General features: G+C 40.5%; 1 protein-coding gene across 8 annotated transcripts in view; it reads left to right on the forward strand.

The window, feature by feature from the left end:
- DYNC2H1 (dynein cytoplasmic 2 heavy chain 1) overlaps positions 1 to 12,085 on the forward strand; it is a 339,313-nt gene that overhangs the window by 59,446 nt on the left and 267,782 nt on the right. For all 8 annotated transcript variants that reach the window (XM_058686526.1, XM_058686519.1, XM_058686520.1 and 5 more), the window contains 6 exons: positions 918 to 1,141; positions 1,835 to 1,950; positions 4,859 to 5,058; positions 7,109 to 7,373; positions 8,928 to 9,135; positions 10,863 to 10,992. In XM_058686526.1, coding sequence (XP_058542509.1) covers positions 918 to 1,141; positions 1,835 to 1,950; positions 4,859 to 5,058; positions 7,109 to 7,373; positions 8,928 to 9,135; positions 10,863 to 10,992 — 1,143 coding nt within the window. The remainder of the gene's footprint in view (positions 1 to 917; positions 1,142 to 1,834; positions 1,951 to 4,858; positions 5,059 to 7,108; positions 7,374 to 8,927; positions 9,136 to 10,862; positions 10,993 to 12,085) is intronic.

Genomic DNA, 12,085 nt, shown 5'->3' on the forward strand with positions numbered 1-12,085 from the left:
CGGTTCTCATTTAGTAACAGCTTATTCACGTGTTGCTTCAACTCTCCATGAGGAAACGAGAAGCTATTACGTTTCTACCTTTGTGCCGTCACAGTTGACTTTCTTCCACGCTGAGTGTGTTTTCTCCTCTCCTGCTCTTACAAAGAAAGGGTTGTCCTTGTTCCCGGTCCACACTAACCTGCCCACTTGCCGGGGCCGTGTCCCTGTGTCCTCTGTATTGAGGACTTAGCCCTCCCTCCTCTGCCCGCTCGTCACTGGCCTTTAACACCATTGCATCTTGTCCTCTTTAATAATGTATGTCGTGTAATAATACTATAATATTTGATGTAATGAACACACAAGCAGACCTTCCCCTCACTTACCTGTCCATTCATTGCTCTTGCTCTTTTGTCTCCTTTATGGCCAGATTTTCTTACTCCAGGTGTTTCTACCTAATTGCCCATTCACTGTCTACACTCTGATTTCGCTTTAAGTGTGCTGTGGAAAACGTTCCTGCTAGGTGCTCTCATGATACGCTGCCCTGCCCTGCCCGGCCACAGCCTCGATCATACCGTGATTGCTCGTAGACCGTAAGCTGCAGGAGGACAGAAACCGTTACTTACTTTAGGTCAGAGTTGTGTTGTCTCCCGATACAAGGAGGCTTGTGGTAAACACAGACAGGAGCAGATGGGCAAGCGAGTCACCACCTCCGAAATTCCGGCCTCACAGAACTGATTATAAAGGGCCTCCGCAAATGCCGTTGTTCCTAAGGCGGTTATTGTATGTCGAGCAGGGAGATCCTTAGCTCATTAGCGTTTACCTTTTGCCGAGTTCTAAGATCTGTGTGTCGAAGTATGCACAATAAAATTCTGTTGGCAGTGTATTTTATATTTATAGTTACAGATACTTGGTGCCCATATTGTAAATTAATATTTCAGGTGGAAATCAATTCAAATTCTGGGATTTTTATCACCATGAATCCTGCTGGAAAAGGTTACGGAGGAAGACAGAAGCTGCCTGATAATCTTAAACAGCTTTTCAGGCCGGTTGCCATGTCCCGCCCAGACAACGAGCTTATCGCTGAGGTCATTCTCTATTCGGAGGGCTTCAAAGAGGCCAAAGTCCTGGGCAGAAAACTGGTAGCTATCTTCAATCTATCTAGGTGAGTTTTCCTGTGTTAAATATTTTTATAATTTTTGGTTCCGATGATTGATTATGACCATTTTTCACGTTTGTCAGTGATTTTCATACTGGCGATTGTATTGCACTTAAGGTGTCAATAGGGAAGATTTTAGTTTGAATAAGGACACATCTCACTGAAAACTACTTGTTCCTTCAATGCTATCAATTTGATCTGACTTCCTTTCTGCAAAAATATCTTCACTGGGACGCTCCATCTAAATGATGCTAATTGAACAAATCAGCAGACTCCTTAAAACCTGTCCTTTGGAGGGAGTCCTCCAGTTTTTCTCGTGTCGTATTCTAGTAATAGCGGTGGGCTTCTGGCTTCTCTGGGCATCCTAACAGTCTGTTCACGTTACTTACGAGAGAACTGGAGTGCCAGAAACCGAGGGCCACAGGGCTGGAGTAGAGAGTTTAGGAGTAAAGGTGATAGGCACTTGTCATTTAGTGTCTTCATGAAGGTGATTGGCCAGGTCATGACATGGTTGTCCTGATCCTTGGGAGTCATCCGTCTTCAACACTTTTCTGGAGTGATCGTTTTCTGTGATGGGTCCTTTATATAGATTAATGGAGTATCAGTACCCATTTCTATGTGTCAGTGGTTACCTCTTCAAATACAATGAAAAAGTAATTTCTGGCTGTCAGTGCTTTGTGATTTCCATATCTCTTTAAGGGAACTTTTGACGCCTCAGCAGCATTACGACTGGGGTCTGAGAGCCTTGAAGACGGTTCTTCGAGGAAGCGGGGGCCTTCTTAGACAGCTGCAGAGAGCTGGCGGGAAACACAAAGGTAAGGTCTGCGATTCAGATGCGATCTTAGTTTTTAAAATAAACTTTAATTTGGGATAGTTTTAGATTTATGGAAAAGCTATAAATACAGTAAAGATGGTTTTGAAAACCTGGCCCCATTTCTCCTGTTGTTAACATCTTACGTTAGTGTGCTACCTTTATTGCAACTAGTGGACCGATACTGATAGGTTATTTTTTCAGCAAAGTCCATACTTCATTCACGTTTTCTCTAGTTCTTACCCAGTGTCCTTAACTTTTAAATGTGCATTAGATACTTAATAGTTGTGATATATAGAAGAATCATCTAGTCCACTTCTCTGCCTTTGATGTGTGGTAGAATCACCTAGAAGCTTGTTAAAACACTGGTGTTGGACCCTTACTCCCAGCTTCCTGATTCTGTAGGTCTGGAGCAGAGCCTGAGAATTTCACTGGTCTGAAAATGAGAACAGAAACCATAGAAACACATAAGGATTTTCTTTTTTTCTTTTTTTTCTTTTTTCGAGTTTATTATTTGAGAGTGAGAGTGTGTGTGAGCAGGGAAGAGGCAGAGAGAGAGGGAGAGAGAGAATCCTAAGCAGGCTCCATGCTGTCAGCACAGAGCCCGACACAGGGCTCGAACTCACAAAATGTGAGATCATAACTTGAGCTGAAACCAAGAATTGGACGCTCAATCAACTGAGCCAACCAGGGGCTCTGGGATGATTTTCTCTTTCAAAGAGACAGTATACCAAACAAAATTGCCCTTTAAAAAATCTTAAGATTACCAAAAAAAAAAAAAACCCTTTTAGCCTTAAAATAATTTTACAGTGAAGTTGCAAAGGTAGCATCCCATTGTTTCGTCTTATTTACTGTGGTACATTTGTCTATACTTGGAAACTGAGGCTCGTGTATTAATATTAACTAACATCCAGACTTGATGTGGATTTCACCCGTTTAATCATTAATGTCCTCTTTGTGTTTGAGGATCGGATCTAGGGTGCATTTAGTCATCATGTCTCCTTAGTCTCCTCGGCCCTGTGACCGTTTCCCCTTGTGTTTTGTTTCCATGACCCTTGCATTCTTTAAGAGTACTGGTCACATGTCATGTAGAGTCTTCCTCAGTCTGGGTTTTTTTGTGATGTTTTTCTCATGATTGGACCTGGTTGTCCACATTTGGAAGGAAGAGCAGAGAGTGAAGGGCCTGTCACATCACATCACATCCTATCAGTGGGTACACAATGACCACATGCCGTCATTGGTGATGTTCACCTTCATTGAGTATTGTGGTGGTATTTGCCAGGTTTCTCCAGTGTGATAGTAACTGTACAGTTACCGTTTCCCACTTTCCCTCCCGTACTCTTTAGAAGCTGGTTACTGAGTGTGGCTCACCTTCTAAGTGGGGTGGCAAGGACTAAACTTGATCCTTTAGTGCAAGGAGTATTTGAGAATATTATTTGAAACTCTTCTGTAAGTAAGATTTGTCTCTTCCCTATTTATGTATTTATTAAATCATCTATTTGCATCAGTTTGAACTCATGATATTTTATTATACTTTACCACCTTTTTTTCCCATTTACATAAAATAAATTATTCCCCCTCACCCATGGATGTGTGCTTTCATGAAAGGCTGAATATTCAGCTCTTCAGATGCCAGTAAAACTAAGTTAAAACACTGAAAATAAGACAACATAGAAAAAGGGACCATGTGAAATTATCTATTTGGACTTAAAATGATCAAAGTCTACATATTAGAAAAGGAAGTTGCTTTAGCTTTATTATTGGGTTGGCATTTGCCAGGGAAGATAGTCATTTGGTGAGTTGCTTAAATTACTGTTTTTCTCTTGTCTGTCTCTGCTGATTGTTAAGAAATGTTGAAACCATACCTGTAGTAATCAAAATGGCTTATTAACGAGTTCCGTGCTTAAACTCCAGTATGGCCATGCCTCTTTGCCTACACTTAAATATGGGAATATTAAGCAATTTTGGAGAAATATCGGACTAAAAGATAGTTTCTTGCCTTCATAGATATGTGTTATCAATCTGCAGCTAATTATTATCCTTGAAAAAATAAGAATCTAACAATGATATTAGCATTTGTATTTGTTTAAGGGATGGATTTGTGAACAGTTCTGAGTAAGGCTCATTAAAAATTATTGCTCTGGGGTGCCTGGGTGGCGCAGTCGGTTAAGCGTCCGACTTCAGCCAGGTCACGATCTCGCGGTCCGTGAGTTCGAGCCCCGCGTCAGGCTCTGGGCTGATGGCTCGGAGCCTGGAGCCTGTTTCCGATTCTGTGTCTCCCTCTCTCTCTGCCCCTCCCCCGTTCATGCTCTGCCTCTCTCTGTCCCAAAAAAAAAAAAAAAAAATTATTGCTCAGTTTGTTAGTTGTTAGTCTCAGGACTTAATATCTCTGGGGCAGGGGGGGGCAGTTCTGGTATATTTGGAGGCACCTGAGTCTGGAATGCATTGGTCTGGGTGTGAATCCCAGCTCTAATACTGCTGTGCCTTCGCAGGTATATTGCTTGATCCCTTAGAGATTCGTTATTCTCATATATGAAATCAGAGTAAAAATGGCAATACCCCCTTACTTGATGCAGTTATTATAAGGATCACATACAAATGGTAAAGTTTTATACAAATATAAGTGATCGTGATTTTTATTATTGATTAAAGTCTGGCAATGCTGGGACTCAAATTCTGCGGAAGAGAGTCCCGAGCTGTACCTAGGGATCTTTATTTCTCAGCAGACAAGACAGTAAGTAAGGTGGGCATGCCAGTTCCTGTGGTAGCATGTGGCTTTAACTGTTTCTAGGTTCTTGCACATCTATGTTGTAACTAATAATGCATATCACGGTTCTCAACGACTGTTTTACAGTCACTGAAACTTTCTGAAGTCAGTAACTAACCACTTTAAAATGAAACTTTTTCTCTAGTTGATGAAAGTCATATTGTGGTACAAGCATTGAGGCTTAATACAATGTCAAAGTTTACATTTGCTGATTGCACACGGTTTGATGCACTGATTAAAGATGTATTTCCTGGGATCGACTTTAAAGAAGTAGAATATGATGAGCTCAGGTCTGCGTTACAGCATGTCTTCGAGGAAGCCAATTATGAAATCATACCAAATCAGGTACCTGTCAGGAATATTTTATAATATGTTGATCCTTTCTTCTGGCTACTTCCTTATTAATAATCTTTATCTTTTATCTGTCCATTTTATTTTATTGTTTTTAAAAAATTTTTTTAATGTTTCTTTATTTTTGAGACAGAGACAGATGGAGCATGAACAGGGGAGGGTCAGAGAGAGAGGGAGACACAGAATCCAAAGCAGACTCGGGGCTCCAGGCTCCAGGCTGTCAGCACAGAGCCTCACACGGGGCTTGAACTCACAGACCGTGAGATTGTGACCTGAGCTGAAGTCGGACGCTCAACTGACTGAGCCACCCAGGCGCCCCTTATCTGTCCATTTTAATCTTGCTAACTCGGGGAAGCCTTCCCTGATCTTTGAGTCCACATTAGGTTTCCTTGCTGAGTATTTTCATTACTTCTTTATGTGTACTTATTTTTTTTAATTTTTTTAATTTTTAAAAATTTTTTTTTCAACGTTTTTTATTTATTTTTGGGACAGAGAGAGACAGAGCATGAACGGGGGAGGGGCAGAGAGAGAGGGAGACACAGAATCGGAAACAGGCTCCAGGCTCCGAGCCATCAGCCCAGAGCCTGACGCGGGGCTCGAACTCACGGACCGCGAGATCGTGACCTGGCTGAAGTCGGACGCTTAACCGACTGCGCCACCCAGGAGCCCTATGTGTACTTATTAATGCTTAATTGTATGTTTGACTAATACTGATTTTCCCCACCAGATAATAGTGTTCATGGAAGGTGGAATCCATGTCTCTTTTTGCTCAGTATTTTACTCCTAGTGCCTGTTAGAGAGCCTGGCACATAATAAGTCATTATTATAACGTTTGTTTATTTTTGAGAGACAGAGACTGAGTGCGAGTGGGGGAGGGGCAGAGAGAGAGAGAGGGAGACACAGAATCCAAAGCAGGCTCCAGGCTCCGAGCTGTCAGCATAGAGCCTGGTATGGGGTTCGAACTCACGAACTGTGAGATCATGACCTGAGCAGAAGTTGGGCATTTAACTGACTGAGCCACCCAGGTACCCCTACATTTTTTTATTTTTTTTAATTTTTTTTTTAATTTATTTTATTTTTTTTTTAATTTTTTTTTTCAACGTTTTTAATTTTTTTTTTTTTTATTTTTGGGACAGAGAGAGACATAGCATGAACGGGGGAGGGGCAGAGAGAGAGGGAGACACAGAATTGGAAACAGGCTCCAGGCTCCGAGCCATCAGCCCAGAGCCTGACGCGGGGCTCGAACTCACGGACCGCGAGATCATGACCTGGCTGAAGTCGGACGCTTAACCGACTGCGCCACCCAGGCGCCCCCATTTTTTTTTTTTTTTAATGTTTATTCAGTTTTGAGAGAGAGAGCGAGAGAGAGAGAGAGAGACAGAGCATGAGCAGGGGAGGGGCAGAGAGAGTGAGAGAGGGACACACAGAATCTGAAGTAGGCTCCAGGCTCCGAACTGTCAGCACAGAGCCCGACATGGGACTCGAACCCACAAACTGTGAGATTATGACGTGAGCTGAAGTTGGACGCTTAACTGACTCACCCACCAGGTGCCCCAGCCTGGCATATAATAGACCATCATGCATATTTTTTGATAATTGATTACATTACTTTTGATGTTTTACTTTGATGATTTCTTAGGAGAAATTCTTTTTAGTAGCTTTTGTATGTAGCGCAAGTGTGTGTTCAAAATGAACATTTTTCCCTCAGGTTTTATCTCCCCTTTTTTTTTTTTTTTTTTTTTTTGAGAGATACAGGACATAAATGAATGCATCAGCAAGTGAAGAAAATAATGAACATATTGTATTGTCCAATGACTTGGGAAGCATACTTGTTTCTTTTAAAGAAATACTGGATTTAAAGATGACACTGCAAATGTGTTCAGATTTATTTAGGTGTACTCTTATTTAAGGCTGTATCTTACACTGAAGAAATCAAAGACTTAATTTTATGTGTTTGGAATAAGACAGTTGTTAGAGAGTGAGAACAGGACTGTGCATGATTACGTTCTATTAGTCATATTCAAACATGTCTCCTTTCTACTAGATCAAGAAGGCTTTAGAATTGTATGAGCAGTTACGCCAGAGGATGGGAGTGGTCATTGTTGGTCCAAGTGGTGCTGGAAAGTCAACCCTTTGGAGGATGTTAAGGGCAGCACTTTGTAGAATTGGCAGAGTGGTGAAACAGTACACCATGAACCCCAAAGCCATGCCTAGACATCAGCTGTTAGGCCACATTGACATGGACACACGGGAATGGTCGGACGGTGTTTTGACAAACAGCGCTCGCCAAGTCGTTCGGGAACCTCAAGGTTGGTCTGTGTCCTGTGACTCCTTGTTCTACTTCATGATTTTTAGAGGATGATAGAATTGTCTTTACTGCTGTCCCTCTCAAGTCTTACATGTGACCATAAACTGCCTTGTGAACGATGTTGTTTGGTATTTTATTTCAGAGGGACCCAACATGTGCTGTCATGTTGATCTCCACACTATAGGAGCTTCCGTTAGAATAGAAACTCAGAGTAGTCTGGGTGACGTGTGATTCACAACTACATTAATATACTGAAAAAAATATAAAATCTTTGCTGGGTTGATGCATTACTTAGTGCCTCATAAATAAGCAAGATGACAAATTTTTATTTGGGGTTAAAATTGGTTGTGTGTGTGTATGTGAACACTTTTCACTCATTAATTTCAATACAGTGCTTTGAATAATTTTGAAAATTTAAGTCGTAAAACTGTAGACTTCGTGGTCTCAAATGTCTGGCTTGATCTTTAAATTTTTTTTTTTTTAACGTTTATTTATTTTTGAGACAGAGACAAAGCATGAACGGGGGAGGGGCAGAGAGAGAGGGAGACACAGAATCGGAAGCAGGCTCCAGGCTCTGAGCCATCAGCCCAGAGCCCGACGCGGGGCTCGAACCCACAGACCGCGAGATCGTGACCTGAGCCGAAGTCGGACGTTCAACCGACTGAGCCACCCAGGCGCCCCTGTCTGGCTTGATCTTTAAAAGAATTTTTGGCCAGGGTCTGAGAAGACTCTCCAGTTTTTGTTAGATTGTAATTAACAGTTGTTTTTCTAAGCCCATGAGCGAAACGTTTAGAACTCTGTGACACTAGAAGAGATTTCAGTGAGGTTTTTCATTTTCACTGTAGTTAATAATATCACACTGGGGCAAATCCAGACATTGCCTGTATTTACTTGTCACACTTTCATTGGCGATAGTTTCTTCTTTGACGGTTTCAAATGTCCAAGTTCAAGTTGAAACCGCTCTCAGTTTAGGAAGGATGGATAAAAAAAAAGGTTTGTCTCTGAAAAGACCTCTGTACACAGCGCTGCTTCTCCCCTTTGAGGTCACCTTTTTATATACCAAAGAAATCAGGTGAGTTTTGTATTTCTCAGGTAGGATGCTAAAAATGGACTTCCTGTATTTTCTACAAGAGATGTGATGTAGCAAGCACTCATACATTCTTAGGACATGGTGGAAGACAAGGGTGTGGACAATATGTGCCAAAGTCATGGGGTGGGTAATCCCCAAGTCTTGCACACCACCTTGTGTTTAGCGAGATTCCAGTTCTGTGTGCTGGTGGGTGAGTAGAACGTTACCACACGGTACGTAACCAGGTCTCTGGCCACCTGAGCCAGGACTTCCTGTGGGTGTCCAGCCTCCAGGACGTTTGTAGTGCAGATTCACGTGGAAAATGTTAGCTTGTTCAACTTGTGCTCCTGGTGTTCTGGCGCAGTAATATAAAATCATACTTCCTGGACATTACTTCTAAAGAAGAAGATAATTATTTTATTGCTTATTTTTAATTGTCATCACTGCACGTATTTGTGTTTTACCTCTTTTTTGTTTGGAAAACAGATGTCAGCTCATGGATAATATGTGATGGCGATATTGACCCTGAATGGATAGAATCTCTGAATTCTGTTCTGGATGACAATCGACTACTCACTATGCCCAGTGGAGAAAGGATTCAGTTCGGCCCAAATGTTAACTTTGTGTTTGAAACTCATGATTTAAGTTGTGCCTCGCCAGCCACAATATCTAGAATGGGCATGATCTTTCTTAGGTAAACCATAAGGGCATTTGCGAGTATTATATTAGGATATTCTTCAGTTATTAGTTTGGTTTCATAGCTAAGTGAAGTAAGTGTTGTATGAATAGTATATAAATACGCATTTTCCTCATTTTTGATTAGCTTCTTTTATTACTGGGTTTTAATTCATTCAGAGAGTTTCTGTTTTATTGCAGTTAATCGTTTGAGCAGTTCAGGCATAGTACAGTTATTAAATATTTTTGTTTGCTTAAGTGAAAAAGTATTTAATTGGTTTTGTTTTCTCTCTCTTTTTTTTTTTTTAAGTTTATTTCTTAAGGAGACAGAGACAGCATGAATGGGGGGTGGGCAGAGAGAGAGGGAGAGAGAGAGTCCCAAGCAGGCTCTGAACTACCAACGTGGAGCTCGAACTCATGAAACTACGAGATCATGACCTGAGCTGAAACCAAGTCACACGCTCAACCGACTGAGCCACCCAGGCGCCTTCCCTCCCATTTTTTAAATGTATTGTCCCTCTTTTTTTTTAAAGTTTATTTATTTTGAGAGAGAGTACATGTAGGGGAGGGCCAGAGAGAAAAAGACAGGGAGAGAATCCCCAGCAGGCTCTGTCCTGTCACTGTAGAGGCCGACTTGGGGCTCGAGCTCATGACTGTGAAGTCATGATCTGACCTGAAACCAAGAGTTGGATGCCCAACTGAGTGAGCCCCCCAGTTGCCCCACTATTTCTTTGTTTAAATGTTAGAATTAAGTGCAAAGAAGTGAACATACTAGATATGAGCTAGAGGCTAATAATCTAAAACTAAGTAGCAATATTTTTATCATAGATCTTAGATTGATACAATTTTAGGGCTAACCTAGGATGAATAGGCCCTGTGGTGCAGCCTTTTGTTTCACAACTAGAAACCTCTTCACTTAATGTTTTCTTTCTTCCTCAGCGTGTTTGGAAGAGGCTTGAAGAACAAATATGAAGAATAAGCTGATTTTAGAAATCATGTACAGTAGTCACATATGAGAACATCAACATTGTAGGAAATGGCAAAATATTGAGCCCTTGTCAATTCTAAAATTATTAATCTAGGAGTTGTGTTTGCCATCGTTTTTTATAGTTATTTAAGCTATAGTTTTGTATAAGATGTTAGTGTTAAATTTAATTTAATTCATTGGATGTGACATATAATTAGGTGCTTTGCTAAAAGAATCCTGTTTTACTTCGGGAAGATCTTTGAGTTTTAATTAGTGGCATGAGAATTTAGGTAGTTGGCCTTTTTTGGGATAGAGAAGAAGAAAAAATATTTTTAAAGATCTGCATTAAGGTACAGGTGTCCTTGAACTCTATTGTGTGTTTGAATCACCCAGAAATTTTGTTAGAGTGGAGATTTTGTTCCACTAAGTCTGGGATGGGACTTGGGATTCTCTGTTTCTTTGTTCCTAAGGATTTAGATCAGGTTTTGGCTAACCTGCGTGTATGTAATTCCTCTTTAATTTGTGTTTATAATATTGATGAAATTTATTTGCTTTATTTTACAGAAAATGACATATGTATATACGTATACATATGTGTGTGTGTACATATATCACTAATATACACACACATATTCATATAGGAATAATTAAAATCAAGTCTCATATATAAGCAGATACAATACCTGTAGAATAATGTTTATTGAGCAGAAGTTTATTTTGAAAGCACACTGACATTGTCTTCCTAAATAATTTCTTACACGTTTGTTAATCTATTTCAGCGATGAAGAGACAGATGTTAATTCTCTGATAAAATCTTGGTTGAAGAATCAGCCTCCTAGTTATAGGAATAATCTTGAGAGCTGGATTGGAGATTACTTTGAAAAGGCTTTACAGTGGGTTCTGAAGCAGGTAAGTTAGCCGTAATATTTCATAATTAACCATTTAGGCAAGAAGAATAACGATGAAGAGTGATGCTCAGCCAGGATGTGGGGTACAGGGACAGCTAGGTGTCCTCATTGCTCTCCTGCTCTTTGTCTTGGCTTTTAACTTTTTACTATAGTAATCTTTTTTTCCCTTCAAATTTTTATTTAACTTCTAGTCAGTTAACATACAGTGCAATATTGGTTTCAGGAGTAGAATTCATGATTCATCACTTACATCACCCAGGGCTCATCACAGCGAGCACCCTCCTTAGTCCCCATCCCTCACCCACCTCCCTCCATCAGCCCTCAATTTATTCTCTCTTGTTAAGAGTCTCTTACGGTCTCTCTCCCTCAAATAAATAAATAAATAAATAAAAGAAATAAAAAACTTAAATAAAAAAAACAGAGTCTCTTATGGTTTGTTTCCTCCTCTTCTCTCCCCACTTCCCACATATTCATCTGTTTTGTTTCCTAAATTCCACATGATTGAAATCATATGATATTTGTCTTTCTCTGTCTTATTTTGTTAGTAGAATACACTAGCTCCATCCACATCATTTCAAATGGCAAGATTTCCTTCGTTTTGATGGCTGAGTAATACTCCATTGTGTGTGTGTGTGTGTGTGTGTGTGTGTGTGTGTGTGTGTGTGTGTATACACACACCACATCTTCTTTATCCATTCATCTGTCCATGGAGAAATGGGCTCTTTCCATAATTTGGCTACTGTTGATAGTGCCGCTATAAACATTGGGGTACATGTACCCCACTGAATCTGTATTTTTGTATCCTTTGTGTAAATACCCAGTAGTGCAATTGCTGGGTCATAGGGTAGTTTATTTTTAATTTTTTGAGGAACTTCCATACTGCTTTCCAGAGTGGCTGCACCAGTTTGCATTCCCACCAGCAGTTCAAGAGAGATCCTCTTTCTCTGCATGTTCGCCAACATCTATTGTTGCCTGAGTTGTTAATGTTAGCCGTTCTGACAGGTGTGAGGTGGTATCTCATTGTGGTTTTGATTTGTATTTCCTGTATGATGAGTGATGTTGAGCATTTTTTCATGTGTCAGTTGGTGATCTGG

The sequence above is a fragment of the Neofelis nebulosa genome, chromosome 10 (genome assembly GCF_028018385.1).
Source record: "Neofelis nebulosa isolate mNeoNeb1 chromosome 10, mNeoNeb1.pri, whole genome shotgun sequence".
Lineage (NCBI taxonomy): Eukaryota > Metazoa > Chordata > Mammalia > Carnivora > Felidae > Neofelis > Neofelis nebulosa.